This window comes from Cavia porcellus, unplaced genomic scaffold (genome assembly GCF_034190915.1).
Source record: "Cavia porcellus strain 051 isolate PalLab524CR breed Dunkin Hartley unplaced genomic scaffold, mCavPor4.1 scaffold_3, whole genome shotgun sequence".
Taxonomy (NCBI): domain Eukaryota; kingdom Metazoa; phylum Chordata; class Mammalia; order Rodentia; family Caviidae; genus Cavia; species Cavia porcellus.
Window position 1 is genome coordinate 25,991,574 of NW_026947486.1, and position 16,678 is coordinate 26,008,251.

Here is a 16,678-nt window from a genome sequence, read left to right on the forward strand (position 1 = left end):
CAAGTGAATGCATACAATTACATAAAATTTATTCTAAACATATTTAAATTACAGTATTATTATGTAATTATAATACATGTGAGAGTCTGGTTTATCCCATGAGCTGCAAATTTAGACCTTGGTTTGGGTCTAGGCTTTACCATTTACTATTATGTGACATTAGTAAGCTCTAATTTCACTGGTCCTCAAATTTTTTCTGTAAAGTAGAGGTACTAACAGACCAATCTATTGTACAAGACTGTTGCATGAATTAAAGTTATCACAGTTAAAAGCCTAATTAATACAATTATGACTCCTTTGGGAGTGTGGAGAAGAGGCCCAACTGGAAATCTGTAGGAACTGTGAATCAGAAAATAACATATGACTTGGTCAGGTTATTTTTTTTTAGGTCAATATAATCTATAAGACTAAATTTTCTAAATCTGCTACATTATATTTGATAAATAAGCCATTTTAAACCATGTTGTTGTAATGATTATGACAGCATTTTAATAAGATAACATAGTCATTTAACACAGCCTTTATTTTCTGTTTCAAAACAAAATTTCCAGGAAACAAAACAAAATGCTTAACAATGGTTGGGTACAAATGAAATAAAAATCACAGTTTCAGAGAACCAAAATTAGACTACTGCTGAAAGGCAGATCAGTTGGTTTACTCCCTCCCAAAGTTAATGTCAAGAAGGATTAAAAGTAAGTTTAATAATATTTTATATAATGCTACATTCCCCAATTAAGAAATAAGAGTTCACATGGACAACTAAATGTTAAGTGTAGAAAAGTGGCTGAAATTCTGCTTAATTCATAGTAAACTATGCATGAAAATTTATCAATTGCATAACCTCCTGAGTGGCTCCCATGCAGCACTAGGTCTACATGTTTAATATTCATATCAAACAAATTATAGTTTCAAGTGATTGAGCATGAAAGACCTTGAACAATTGTACTTTCTGATTAGTCACTATATCTGCTGAGGGTATGTCCTAGGCCACGAATCTTAATCTCAAGTCTTTTATAGTGCTAAAGAAATGCAATTTAAAAAACCTAGAAGAAGGATGATAAGTGTACATTTATGAATTTATTTCACACTGCCACATTTCTTTTCTCATAACCCGGTTTCTTTCTTCCCTTTTTTCTTGACTTTTAGCCCTTTTTTAAAATTAAAACAAAACCTTACAAAATTGGAGCTGTTTGTTTGTACAGTCTTCTAGTTATCTCAGTTAAAAATGACTTTAATGTAACCCAGTTACTGCTTCAGGCCCCCTCCTAAGTTGACTGTCAAGATCTGACCAATGTTTGTGTTCATCCTTCATCTAAAAAGATTATTTTCAGGGTGACCTAAAAGTACTTTGCTCCATACCAATTTATACTAATTTCCGTTCAGAAGATTTTTTGCATGTTTTTTTGAATGTTTACATTTTATAAGATAGAATTAAAAATTTTTAACCTAGAAATTACATTTACCAAATCAATGGCCCTTTGTACACAATCTCTTTTTCTAGTTTATCTTCTAAACAAAGGGAGTCCACAATAAGCTACTGATTCAAAAAACACTCTATTCCAGAAAAATGGCTCCTAATACCACCTCAAATGGCTCAGTATTTTTTCTGAACCAAATGCAAGTATAAAGTAACCAAATCCCAAATTGATGGCAAATATACCTCAGGAATGTATTTATGCATTATGACTGAAATACAGTTTTACCAATATTAAATATAATACAGTGTTACACAGGCAACATATGAAACAAGGAACATCTGATTACAAACATTTGCTGAATTTTTGGAGGTGGGGGAGTGCATTTTTACTGCTTGAAGAATACAGCAAAGAAGAAAGTTAATGCCTCTATAAATTTTAGAGATTAGATAAACAATTATATAAAACCCTTACCACCAAGTACAACTCAACTTAAATGCAGTCAGTCATTTTAAGGTAGCAAAATATTACTGAAAATATCTAGCAGTATGCTAGTATATTGAATGACAGGTCATTGCTGTAGTATTTGTCAAATATTTCATAGTAGTTAAAGCAATTTCAAACCATAGCCCTTTAGGCACAGAGATGAGAAATGCATCTCTAGTAAAAAAAAAAATAAAGATAATGCAAAGTTACAGGCACTGGACTGTCTAATTTAGGTACACTTTAACCATCTGTTTATTTTATAACTAACTCCTACAACTAAGTCCTGTATTGCAACCAGTTAGATTGATTTCTGTGCTTGCCATTCCCAAATATCCTAAACTTACTTTACATAGGCACCTAGCTCTCATCTCTTAAAACAAATTGGTGGCAAAGTGGTGTCCCTCTTAACTCATGCTCATGGTTAGTACTGGGACAAAGAGAAAAGCCAGATTTATAATCTGAAGGAATACTGAGAATCAAGGCAAAAAAGCAAGTTTCACAGGCAGTGTTTACTTGTGCATCCAAAACAGCACTGAAAATGAGGTAGATAAACAAAAGTAACTGGATTGGAATTAAATCTGGAATTCTAAGATGATAAATCCCATCATACTGTACATAACACTCTACACTCAATCCAAAAGTCACAGCAGAAAAGTGCCTTTTAATCTTTCACAGATAATTTTGCTGTTGAACCATAAGAACTCATGCTTCACATAAAATTCACAAGGGATGAAAAACAGAAAAATATACATATGGTTATTTTCATTAGGCTTACACCAACACTGGTTTTGTATTTTTATGATGTTACACCCAAATTCACAGACATAGCAGCAGGTACTTCATGATGCAATGAACACATTGCCACATATGGAGATACAGTACTGTTCATGAGACTTGCACTTGAAGAAGTAAACATGGTAGCTGGACATACATAGTATTGCCCAAATAAATTTTGTAAGCATGATGGTTAAGCACAAACTTTTCCTCTCCTACAAGAAAATTAAAAGGATAGTTTTGTGTGTTTTTGGAAATGAGTAGAAGGCCTTTTATAGTAGGATCTACTAAATAAGAAGGGAATTTTTGAGCTTTACCTTAAGAGTTATTTATTTCTGGGGAGGAAAAATACCTAAGGCAAGGATGAAAATGGCACCATTATATTACTTAGGAAAAGTATAAAATAATGCAAACCCTTAGGTAGAAAACTAGCCAGTACTCAGGTCAATCTGAATCAAATATTTAAGTAATGGAAAAAAGTAAATAACCCCCCCACAGGGATGTGAATAACTCGTTTTTTTTTTCATTTCTGCACAAACGTGCTTGTTTTCTGTATTTTTAAATGTATACATAACATATATTAACTCAGCTTCTGCTGTCAGAATGGAGACAGCAGTATACTGTTCATCATCTTCAAAGACTACTTTTCTTTCCAGTAAAAACCTGAAAAGATTCTCAGTATTACAAGGCACTGCAAAAATCTGCAGGCAAACAAGAGTGAAGAATTACATGTAAACAAGTGGTGACAAATTCAGAACATATGATGTAGAGCAGCCATTACTAAATGTAATTGTACATGTCGTCCATGGAGCTTTTTCCATCTTGTTGTACACTGTTTCAAAAGATTGTGCAACTAGAAAAGAGGTCATAAAATCTGTAGTGATTTTTACTTTTTAGGATGTTAAAGCCAATTCTTATAGTGAAACACAAATTTAAAGTATTATAGGTTTTGGGAGCACTGTTGTGCATATGAAAACAACATGATGTAAGAATGTGCATTACACTACTGCCCTAAAATCAATCACTTTAACTTGCAAACCAATATTGTAGAAGAAACTTAAAGAATCCATATGTAAGTTATGATTCGGGAAGATTCACCCAAAACCAAGGACATTTTATGGAAGATAAGGGTCTCTTATCAATAGTGACTGTCAAAATGCTGCCTACTGAATGTCACAAAGTAGACTGTGCAAAACAAAAAAAGTATACCCATTAAATTTTCCTTACTAGCTGGCCAGCCCGTGGGGTATAATTTTTAGAGGAATATGGAGGAAAAGCTGTTAGCAATGTTGAGCAACAATTTGGAATATTTACCAGTAGATAGAACTCCTAATTAGGTAACCATATTCTAGAAAAACCTTGAAATCGTCAGTATTGGAGGCTAAGTAGTTTAAACATGTATACACATGCAGTAGCTGATAAATACCATTTAAGAATTCTATTCGGGTTTCCCAGACTAGATAATCTTGTGACGAGGCTTTAAGAATATTCAGTCAAACTTTCAAAAAACCAAACCAAAGGTGTACATTTTGACATTACTTCCTTTCCTAGTAAAACTGGATAAAACCCAACAAAAGTGCAACTTGACAGTGATCTCTCTTGATTCTAAAGAGGCTGCCAAACTCAATCTATGATCTAAAATCACCTACGACACTATAAACTAGTAAGAAATTATAACAAAAAATGATAATCCAAAAAAGCTACAGGCAACTTAAATAGTATCCTTCTAGGTTTTACTATCTCACTGCAGGAGTATATACCCTACATCTCTTACAACCCTGTAAAGCCAGTGTTTCATGTGTCAGTCTCCAAACCTTACAAAACCTACTGTGTCAAGTACATTTCATTGCAGAAAAATTGATCAACAGAGGTGTAACTATAATCCCCTTTGTTAGGAATATAAAGATACCTCCTAAAGGAGATTCATATTAGCTGCGGTATGTCCCTGGAAAAAGAATGCAAGCTAAACAGTGCCTCTCAGATGCTCAAAACCAGTGTAATGTGCACATGAGAAACAAGACATAGCTGCTCTGAATTATTACCAAAATCCTAAAAGCAAGCCATTGTATCTGTAGAATCAAGGAACTGTTACAGTTCTGCTTTTTAATTTCCCTCTGCCTCACTCAAAATAAGGCTTCACTCCTTCTGCTGTGATGACAAGAAGAAAATCACATTAAAAAGGGCTCACATATTGGCTGACTGAGTTATTCTAATTTTATCCACTGAAAACATTTCCTGTAGCAAGTTACGATGCCTGCTGTGAAAGGCAAACTGAAGATAATCATGTGAAGAATCCTACAAAACCCCAGCTATTAGAGGGTTTCAGTTCATCCATATTGGGGGGAGAATCATTCTAAGTAATTTTTACATATTTTAAAGAAAAGTATCATCCAGCTGCAGATAGAAACAGTTAAAAATGGGGGCTTCTCAGCAGTGCATGAAAAGTGTCCTGGAAATGGTAATGCTTAAGCAGAGCTTATTAAAGCATTCTGAAGAGTATTTTTTAAAAATCAAGTATCAAAGAGGATAGGATTTGAAGTGAAAAAAATTTGTGTGCAGTGTTTTATGTGCAAATCGCACATTTCTACTGAATGATGAGCTGTGTAAAATACCAGAAACAACAGCAACAAAATAATTGAAAGTAAACTAAAAAATGTAGAACCCAAGAAGAAGAAACTATGATCTCAGGTGTTCTGAAAATAATTGTGGAAAAAAAATCTTCCTTTTCTTCATTATCTACTCTGATTCATTTGGGACCAGGAGGGATTGTAGCTGGATTCTGCATTGGAGCTGGAAATGCCTGCAAAGTCAACCCTTGCTGGAATGGTCCGCCAGGTTGGGCAGGAATTACTACAGACTGCTGTGCTGTTCCTGAAATTCCTACCCACTGTACAGGATACCCTGTACTCCCCATGGCACTATACTGACAAACATGGGGCATTCCATATGATGATAATGGCCCAGGAAATGAAGGGAGTGGGAGTCCTTGTGGCAAGGAAGTTGGGACAGCTCCACGGATTTGGGACAGAGAAGAAATCCATGTTGGTGTGTAGCCCATAGTAGATGGAGTATTCTAACAAAAACAAAAATAAAAACAAAAGATCAGTTTATTTGGTTTATGTTTTTATCAATTTAATTCCTTCCCCTTTTTGGTATACACTACGCTTTATTCTTATGAGCTACAATTTCAAGAGCAAATTTCTGTATGCTAAGCATAGTTCATTTCAGTTCATTTTCATAACTACCCTGCCTTGCCAGGTAGGCATTTTCAGAGGCAAAACAGAAGTTCAAAACCGGTAACTAACCTAATAACACTAAGCAAGTTAATAGTGACAGAGGGATTTGAGCCCAATTCTAATTCCAAGGCCCATACTAAATCTCTATTTATATTTCACTGTCTTTTTTTCCTAGTGTTAGCACTAGTCTTTTTTATTTTATTTCCTTCTGCAAGCCCTTAGAATGCTCTCATAAAGTGCCAGAGAATGAAGAGCCCTTAGTAAATACTTTTTGGAGACAGAGAAGCATGACTTATTGTACCACAGGGGAAAGAAACTGGCATATTAGGTGTTAACTCTTTACTCCTTACTCACTATCTTAAAGTCAATATCTCTGTTATATTCTTAGAAAATTAAACTGAAGGTGAGACAATTATATTTTGGGCAGTATTGAGAAAATTTACTCCTACATGACTCTTCTTATAGTGCATCATAATTATTCATTTATTGTGATTACAAAAATCTCATGCATTTGGAAATAACTCTAATGAATGTAAACAATTATCTTGTCATCTCAAATGCTTAGTTCTTCTAATCTTCTAAACTGAATTGTGAAGTATAAACTAAACTTTCAAATTAAGATAGGGTAAAGGATAAAAAGCTTGACTCAAAAATGAATGACAATATCTCTTGAGGTGAAAAAACATTTATTTAAAGTTCAGCAATCTCTTCTTCAAATCAATGTTTTCTTTCTGTTAAATTAAAGTGAAACTAAATTTAATACTTCTTATTCAAAATAGTACATATAGTAAGATAATATCTGTATACAATTTTTTTCCATGCACCCATATACAATCATAGAAATTAATGTTTATCTAAAGGTGATGATGACTATTTCTGGATGGTAGGATTTGAAGGTGTATTTTAAAATTTGTACTTGTTTGTATTGATTAAATTCTACAATGGGAATTTTTATTTTACAAGCAATATTTTTGTTTTTTAAACAAATTTTATTTTTTAAATAAAAATTAGAATTAGAAAAATTATAAATCTCGAGTATTTCAAGGACATCTCCAATTTAAATGCTCAAAACCAAACATGCAAAAAATTTCTTTTTTTTTTGATACCAGGGATCAAACTGAGGACTGCTTGCTTGCAAGGCAGGCACTTATGCTGCTGAAGTAAATCCCCAGCCCCAAGCATGCAATCTGGCCTTACCGTACACAGTCTGGTCAGATGCTCTATCTCACTGACTGCAATAGTATCCAGGTGTCAAAGATGGAAACTTTGCCTTGATACCTCCCCTCTGCCATACAGCCATTCCCCATCACTGAATCTTGTCCATTAAGTATTTCTTTGTATTTGTTCACTTCTTTTCAACTTAGCTTCCCCTAGTTTCGACTTCTATGACTACCTCTTGACTGGCTGGCCAACATCTACCCACTCCCATCCTGTCCTTTTACTTCAGGCAGAGGGATCTTAAAAAAAAAAAAAACCCACAAATCTGGTCATATTAACAAACTCCCTAGGGCATTAATTGCTATCTATCTTTCTTAAAAGCAAAAATTCCTTATAATCACTTTTAACACCTTGTCTTATCTCTTGTTTTGTTTGTTTTTTGTGGTAGTATCTCTCACTATGTAGTTCCGGCTAGCCTCAAGGTCACAGCCATCCTCCTGCCTCAGCCTGCCAAGTGTTAGGATTATAGGAATGTGCCACCATGCCTGACTATATCTACTTCTTTAGATTTATTTGTGCATAGACTCTTCACTCTATTCACTCTAGGAAAGCTGTTCTTCAGTTCCTTTGTTCACTCTTCCTTATATAGGACTTTTACATGTGTTGTTCCTTTTGCCTGGAATCATATTTTCTGCCCCTTTTATCTAGTTAGCTCCTATTCATTCTTTAGATTTTGACTCAATCATTACTTTCTTATGGAAGCTTCCCTTGATTTCCTTTTACTAGGTCAAATTTCCCTTAATATACAGTATCATCCTTTATCTTACTTTTGTAGGTCTTACAATAGTTGCAATTTTCTATTTCCATGCAAGTCTCTTAATGTCTGTGTTACAAGACTATACATTCCACAAGGATAATAACCATAGTTGAATCTACTCATCAAACCTATGTCTAGCAGAGGGCTTGGCCACAGTAAAGGTCTTGGTACATGATTGCTGTGCAAGCAAAAACATCTATATAAGGCTACATAACAGGAACTGCAAGAATATTAGTGAAATGGCCTCTCCACACAAAGATATAATCAGCTGAACCTAAAAAATACAAAAATAGTTGCCATATATAGAGTACCTAATGTAACATTTGTAAAGATACTGTTTTACATTTAATCCTCACAGCAATCCTGCAAAACAGGTATTATCTCTGTTTGGAAGATATAAAAATTGTGGCAAAAGTGATTGAATGATATTTTTAAAGTCACACAACTAGTAAATCACTGAGCTGATGCTGGAACTCAAGTCTGTTAAAAGACCTTTTTTGTGAGAGAGAGTGAGACAGGGTCTCACTATGTAGGCCAGGCTGACCTCAAACTCATGGTAATCCTTCTGCCTGGGATTATAGATTTGCACTACCATATGGGGCTGTTAAAAGATCTTTACCACTTTTACTCACACACTATTTTCTCTTTACCTTTCCTCTGAACATCCTCCCTTATACTGCAATAAACTACCACCAGATGTATAATAAAAGCCTCCATTCACACATTACTCAGAGGACCTCTCACTGATAGTACAACTATATTTCTGTCCTAAAATCTGACTGTAAGGGCTTCCAAATTTTACAATGGTGATGTTATCTGTGTATCAATCAGTTCCAGAAATTAAATACACAGTGCCCACAAGCAAATACTTGACTTACTAGCTTGGAAAATCTAGCATTTGAAAATTTTTACTAAGTATTAACAATAAATATATTTTCATACTTTCTTTTCAAAACTATATAAAACTATAAACACTCATGCATGTACACAAACATAACAGACACGCATATATCTTTTTCAATTATGAGGGTTCATATTCTACATTTTAATAGGCTTACTTATTTCGAAAAACCATTACCAACAGAAAAGTACAAAGTAAAATAAGGTCCAAATCCCACCATCCAGCATTTTCACATCTCTTTATACATTTAAACATATATTTAATGTATATAATTTTGTGTAAATTACATTATACTATATATGCTCTTCTATTTACCTGTCTTCTTCCCACTCCAGAATGCATTATGGACATCTTTCTGCATTGCAATTGCATATAAACTTGACTAAAGCAACTTGCAATAACTGGGAATCTCTTGTTTAAACTCAAGACACCTCTTACAATATTTTGGCTTCCCCAGCTTTCAACTTTTCATACTAAACAAAGACAATTAAGATAACTTACTGCAATGCTGATGTGAAACACAAGATAGCTGGGTCAAAAAACTTTTTCTTTTTTTTTTTTTTTTGTCTTTTTCCTTTTTATGGGTACCAGGGATCGAACTCACGACTGCCTGCTTGCAAGGCAGGCGCTTATGCCGCTGAGCTAAACCCCCAGCCCCAACAAACTATTTCATAAAATGCTACTTAATGTGGTAAAGTCATTTGTTTACATATTATCTAACACTGTTTTTATACTACAACAGATCTGACTAGTTATGGCCATCTAGCTTGGAAAACTTAAAATACTACTATCTAGACCCTTCCTGAAAACTGGCTGACCCTTGATCTAAAAGTCAAGACAAATCTTGGCAAAGATAAAAGACTATGTAATCAAGTCATTTTCTCAACTAACTCAATCTCAACAATTTTCTCAAACTAACTGTATTCTTTGTTTTTTCCTTTTTGATTTTTTGAGACAGGATCTCACTATGTAGTTCAGGCTGGCCTTGAACTTATTACTATCACCTAAGAGGGTCTCAAACTCATAGTAATCCTCATGCCTCAGCCTCCTGAGTGCTGGATTATAGGTGTGTGCATCACCACACTCAGTTTTCTTATAGTACCTATAACCACTGGCCTAAGTAAAATCAATTTTTATGGTTTTAATGCTCGTAAAGAGGATAGGGTATAAAGAACTTACTTCATATATCTTGTTCCAGTTTTCGGTCTCTAATTTTTGTTGACTTTGTTTAAGTTGGTTTAAACTTGGTTTAACAAGAGAATTCCCTACTGTTTCTTTTGTCCAGTCATCCACCAGCTTGTGTAAATCATCAGTGAACATCCCTTTTTTACTGGCTGGAGATTGCTGGCGTGATGTTCTATTACTTTCCACACACAGTGGATCTGTAAAAAACAAACAAAAAACAAAACAGGAAAACTATGAAAAGGAATTATATCTGATAAACAGATAACTCTTTGACAAACAGTGCAGTTAGCAAAACTACACCTAGGGTTCCGGTTGGATATCCAGATATTATAGTTTACCTAGGATAATTCTGATTTAAAGCTGCTGTCCTGGAGTAATTACTAAAAGTATCCCTCTCAAAGATTTCTTGATGTTGGGTGACAAAGTAAATGGTTACTTTAAGAGAAATATCCAAAATTAAGTACCAACTTTAATATTTATATCAGTTTTCTCAGGTATATAAACACTTAGAAGATATAGTACAGTGACAGAACGTTTGCCTAGTACATGAGGCCCTGGGTTTGATTCTCAGCACTGAAAAAAAGAATCACAGAAAGCTTACAAAAGAAAGAACCTTAGAGGTATAATGAAAACTACTTTTGTATAATGGAAAAACTAGGCCCAGAAAAAGTAAATTGACAAGAATGGAGTTTTTAAAAAAAAATTTTACTGGTACATTTGTAATATATAGTGATTACAGTCAGTTTTGGGGATTGATACATATACATATCATATCTTTATAATTTTTGCTCCCTCTACCTGCTGCTTTCCTTTATCATTTCTTCCCCAGATTCCTTTCCCATCTGTGAAATCTTCTTTTCTTAACATTTCTCTGATATTTAGTTTTCTGTGTCTCTGACTTATTTCAGTTAGTATCAATATCTTAAGATCCATCCATTTTTCTTAAAAATGATTCAAATTTATCCTTTATGGTTGAGTAGTACGCCATTTACACATATCACATTTTCTTTATCCTTTCATCTGTTAATGGCATTTTCTTTATCCTTTCATTTGTTAGTAGTCCTATAGGCTACTTTTATGATATAGTTATTGTGAATTGATTTTTTTTGAGACAGAGTCTTGTGCTATATAGTTCAGGCTGGTCTTGAACTCACTATATAGCCTAGGCTAGCCTCAAATCCATAGATTCTGTTGCCTCAGGCTCCTGAATGCTGAGATTATAGGTATGTGCCTTCATGCCTGGCTATATGATGATTTTAGCTCTTTCAGAAAGATACTCAGAATAGGTACAGCTGTAGCAAATAAAATGTCTAGTTTTAGGTTTTTGAGGACTCTCCTAACTGATTTTCATAGTCGCTGTACTAATTTACATTCCAACCAACAATGCATAAAGGTTCCTTTTTCCTTACAATCGTGTCAGAATTTGTTGTTTTCTTAATCCTTGACAATCGCCATTCTTAGTGGAGTAAAGTGGAATCACTGTGTGTGTACACACATGTGGATACACATATGTTGTGGGACTAGTAGGGATACAGTAAGCTACACTCCCAGCTCCAACCTGGTTTTTTTGTTTGTTTGTGGTGTTATTTTTGTTTTGGTTTTTGGTACCAGGGATCACATTCATGACCTCATGTTTGCCGGGCAGGCACTCATATCACTTAGCTAAATCCCTGGCCCCCACTTGTTTTTCTAAAACAATTTTTGTTTTGAGACAAGGTGTCCTAAGTTGCCCAGACGGGGCTCAAGGTTGTGATGCTCCTGCCTCACCTCACAGAGTGCTGTGATTGTAATCATGTGCCATCATGCCTGGATTACATCTTACATTTGAGACAACTACTTAGACATAGGAGGTCATTGTCAAAAGGTTTTGCAGGATGAATAAGAGTCGGGTGAATTAGCTAGAATTTAATTAGACAAGAGAAGAGAGATCTCTGTCTACCCTAATCACTCCTGAGGCATGAAGCTCTTTCCTTACTTCAGTCTGGCCCTCAATACACCTCCAACTACCTCCGAAGCCCAGGAGCACTACTATCTCCTCCAGGAAACACCCTTCCCTCCTAAAGACAAGAGACCCATGATGAGCAGAGCAGAGACAACACTGCAGGGCTGAGTGAAATTTTGGCCAAGAGGAAGTCACAGCGTGCCTGGGCCATCATCAGGCCCTACCCTTTACCTCACCAGGACCTAGAAGCCCCTTAATATTTTTATTTGCATTCCTCTAAAGGCCACTACTGAATATTTTTTCATGTATTTATTGGCCATTTGTACTTCTGAGACGTGTCTATTCATATCAGTTGCCCACTTTTTAACTGGAACTTTTATTGGAGGAGTCTTAAATTTTTTGAGTTCTTTATGTATTCTAGATGCTAGTCTTGATATGCCTGAGTTCTTACAACCAGTTACCAGGAGAGGCAGGCCAGGAACTCTAAAGCAAGGACTCTTGTCAGTGTACCATGCTGACTTGTAACAAACCTAGAAAACTGGAAACATTTTATTTTCTATCAATATTTGCTATATTAAAATTTTAAAAGAATGTGTATTTAGAATGACAGAAATGAGGACACTGAAAGTTTAATCAGCCTCATGAATGCTGGAACGTAAGATGTTCAAATGAAAGGAAATAATTACAGATGATTCTGTCAGTGCAAAATTTCAAGCACCTCACTAAGACTTTATATTAAAATTTAGTACTATTATTCATGCTTATTAAACCATTCTTATAGAAAATATTAATAGAGTTCTAATTTCACTGATTCACAAACCAACAATTTACGGACTGGATCTAAAAATAAATTTTAGATAATATAATTGTGAAATTTAAACACAATATTTTCAGGATTTAATTAGACAAGCATGTGAACATTTTTTGCACATGTTATAGCCATTTTTTGAAGCATAAAAAATTACAGAAAGTGCAAAAGACAATGCAGTAAGTCAACCAAATACTTTCTTTTTCTTTCTTTGAAATAGTATCATTCTATTTTATAGATCGGGAAATGAACATAGAAGGTAAACAAATCAGGTTTATGCTGGGGATAGAATTCAGGTTCCCTGCTAGGTATGGTATCACATGCCTATTATCCCAGCACTCAGAAGGCAGAAGTGCTGTGGGTTGGAGGCCAGCCTGGGGTACATAGTGAGTTCAAAGCCAGCCTGAATTACACAGCAAGACCCTCTCTAAAAACAAAACAAACAAACCAAAAAGAATTCAGGTTTCCTACTGTTACTGTTACATCAATGTTCTTTCCACTGTACCATGATATACTGAATAATAAACTGAAAATTAGATGAAGAAATTACTTAATAAGGAAGAACATGATAGTCTCCACAATTGCTTATATAGTCTTTGATTTTCTATGAACACTTCAATACTGAAAAATTAAATTCAAGGCAGCTAAATATTAAATGGTAATATTAGTGAGAATTGCTTAATAGTATAATGAGTTAATTGGAACATTCACATATAAGAGTTTTATAACAATAATGTGTAATAACTTCAAGCAATCGTGATATACCAGAATAACATACGAATCTTCTTGGAATTGTTAGAAGTCTCAGTGTCTCTACTCTCCTTTAAGCCTTCAAAGGCTCACACAGATAAGTTTGTAACAAAAATATTATTATTTTCTTGTTATCTGTCTGCACATTCATCTAATTCTCTGACAGCTTCATTGAGGGAATAAATAGCACAAAGTTAAGGAAAATTTCAGAGTTAATGCCTTTATAGATTAAAAGCAAAAGATAACTAGAAACATTATCCTGGAAGTTTTGGCCACTTAGCTTCCTTTAGGAACATTTTTGTACACACTCCCTATGGTTTCTAAAAAATGTGTTGCAGAAAGGTAGGTTATTTATTTTGTAGTACTGAGAACTGAACCCAAGACCTTTACACCGAACTGTATCCCCAGCCCTTTTTTATGTTTCATTTCAAAACAGGGTCTTCCTAAGATGCTAATTTGCCCAGCCTGGGCTCAAACTTCTAATCCTTCTGCCTCAGACTCTTACAGCATTGAAAGGTAGCTTTAAATGTCACTCATTGAAGAAAATTTCTATACTAAGGAAAAACACAAGATCAGGACTTGTATACAACTCTAGTGGGAAAAATTATCTGGAATACTAGGATTGGTAGTCAGTGATAGTTGTTGCACTAGGAGCACAACAAGGGGAGGAAAAACTATTAACAAATCAAGTACTATATGTAAATAGAACAGGGGCTAGGAAATAACACTTCTAGGTAAGCAACTGAAAGTTCTATGTGCACACACACACAAAAGTTTCTAAGAACAATTATCATATAAGAAAAAAATGAGAGCTGAATTTTCATCAGCTTAATGATGTTTTACATATGATATAGGAATATTTACTGATTGAAATATTCATATTATACTGTAAAAGACCACTTATTTTTATTTTTTCTTCAATCAGATTTTATAGGTACAACATAGTAGTCACATTCATCATAAATAATTTGTACCTGTACACGATATAACATTTCTTTCTTTTGTCCATTTCTCTACTCTCCTTTAAGCCCTCTGTCCCTTACTATTTACAAAAGCTTTGCCTGTTTTCCCTTATTTCATTTTTTAACATTTCCCTTCTTTCCTTCTCTCTTCCCCTCTTTCTACTCTCTCCCCATTTTGAACATTTTTTTCCTATTTCACAATACTTAATATACATTTAGGTCCTTATTTATACTCTGTTTCTCAGACCAGAGAAACAATGTGGTATTTACACATGCGTGTCTGACTTATTTCATTTAAGAGTATGGTATCAAAGTGCATCCATTTACCTAAGAATGTCTCAAGCTTATCGTTTATGGCAGAGTACTTCTCCATTGTATTAAAAAAACACCTTATTTATTGATTCACCAGTTGATGGGCATTTAAGCTGTTTCCAAGATTTGCCTGTTACAAATTTTGTATTCCAAGCACTAAAAGAAAATAACCTCCAACCCAGAATGATGTACCCTGAAAAATTGACTCTCGAAATTAATGGAGAAACAAGATGCTTCCATGACAAAGATGAACTGTGGGAGTTTGTGACCACCAATCCAACCCTACAAAAAATACTGAAGGACATTCTAGAGAGAGAGAAAAAAAAATACCAGGATTCCAGCAACAGTGGCAGGGAAGCCTCAATGAACAGGGCAGACAGTGGAATGAAGGAGAAGAGTAGACAACAACAGAAAAATAGCATAGCAGAGATGAGGCAGAGAGGGTTGGCTATAATCTCTAACATATATGGCCTTGATACAGTAATAAAAAGAAACACAGGCAGAGTAGAACAAGAAATAGGGTCCATGGCGATGCTCTGAATAGGAAATATACTCAACCTGAAAGAGGGTTAATAAACTGAAAGTCAAAGATGGGAAAATGATGCTCTATGTGATAGGGAACCAGAGAGAAATAGGGACCACTCATCCAGCAGCTGCAGATAGGTTGGTAAGTCATGACACTTTTGTGCAGTGGAGAACAATACAGCTATGAGGAGGGAAAACCTTGAGGCCATGGTAGGTAAAGGAATTCAATTCAAGATCAAGCTCAGAGGTGAAAAGGTTCAGCACCACTTGGGTAGATAACAGGTTGCCCCTCTAATCTAAAAACTGGGGGAGTCAGTGGGACCCAAAATGTACAAAGCACCCTGAGAAAGGGAAAGGGGAGGAACTGTCTAAAATAGAAAGACAGAGGACACTATTAATAGTGTATCAGCATTTAAAACCACGTTAGTCTTAATTGCTCGATTTAGTTTGATTTTATTCTGTTCCAGTCTGCTCATATTAGATTTGAGGGCACAGACAGCTATTTGAAAAAAAGCAGGATATACTACGGTAACTATCCCTAATTTCCTATTAACTTAACCTGAAGCCCTGTATTACTTACATTGTCTTACTATGACTGATATTATTTGAATCTGGTTTGTTAGATTGCTGTTTTGTCTTGACTTGAATTTGGTATGCTTGATAGTATCAAGTCTAAGAGTAGAGGCAACCCCTCTGAAGATGACAACATGCAACAGGATACCCATTCTGGTTTGATTACTAAGCTCCAATGTGTGTTTTTATTAATATTGCTATGTAGTGCTATATTCAGTTATACTACGCCTGATGATATAGACAATTCTATTGAAAATAACGAGATATCACAACAAGAGTCAGTAACTACTGTAGATCACCTACTATTGTGGTTTTATGTCTTTTTTGCTTCATGTTTTTCTAGGAATTTGTTTTGTTGTCTTGTTTTGATCTGTTTTCCCCTATAATACAGAAAGGAAGAGACTGAGGCAGGAGAATGGTCTGAAATTTTGAGGGTAGCCTGTGGTACATAATGAGTTCAAGGCCATCATGAATTACATAGTGAGACTGTATTTCCACAACAACAACAACAACAAATTGCCATTTTCTGCATTTTACTCCTTTGCAAGAAAGAAAAAAAATTTAGAGTTCTTTAAAGTTAACAATGGGTTCTCAACTTGTTTAGGTGGTGAAAGTCCTTGGAAATCATCCTTGTCTTGATAGGTCAAATGCATTACCTTATTATTGTGTGTTAGACCAGACACACTATCTTATATTAAACTCTACAATAGACAAACTGTGGCAAGATGTTTTTTTTTGAGAAAGTATGGAAGAAAAACTTTCTAGAGTAAGCCTTCCATTTCACCCATATGTTACACTGTCTTTGTCCCAACTAAGTCTTTCATTTTGCCATTT

At 34.8% G+C, this 16,678-nt stretch overlaps 1 protein-coding gene across 19 annotated transcripts in view; it reads right to left on the reverse strand.

Annotated features, from left to right (window-relative positions):
* LOC100720927 (constitutive coactivator of PPAR-gamma-like protein 2) overlaps positions 1-16,678 on the reverse strand; it is a 478,018-nt gene that overhangs the window by 269,684 nt on the left and 191,656 nt on the right. For 16 of the 19 annotated variants that reach the window (XR_010046553.1, XR_010046554.1, XR_010046557.1 and 13 more), the window contains one exon: positions 9,967-10,169. Coding sequence is in view for 14 of the 19 variants with exons in the window: in XM_063245942.1 (XP_063102012.1) it covers positions 9,967-10,169 (203 nt within the window). In the remaining 5 variants the exon portion in view is untranslated. Of the gene's footprint in view, positions 1-504; positions 5,749-6,580; positions 6,643-9,966; positions 10,170-16,678 lie in introns of those variants that run through there. The other 3 variants (XM_063245950.1, XM_063245951.1, XM_063245952.1) reach the window with 2 other exon arrangements.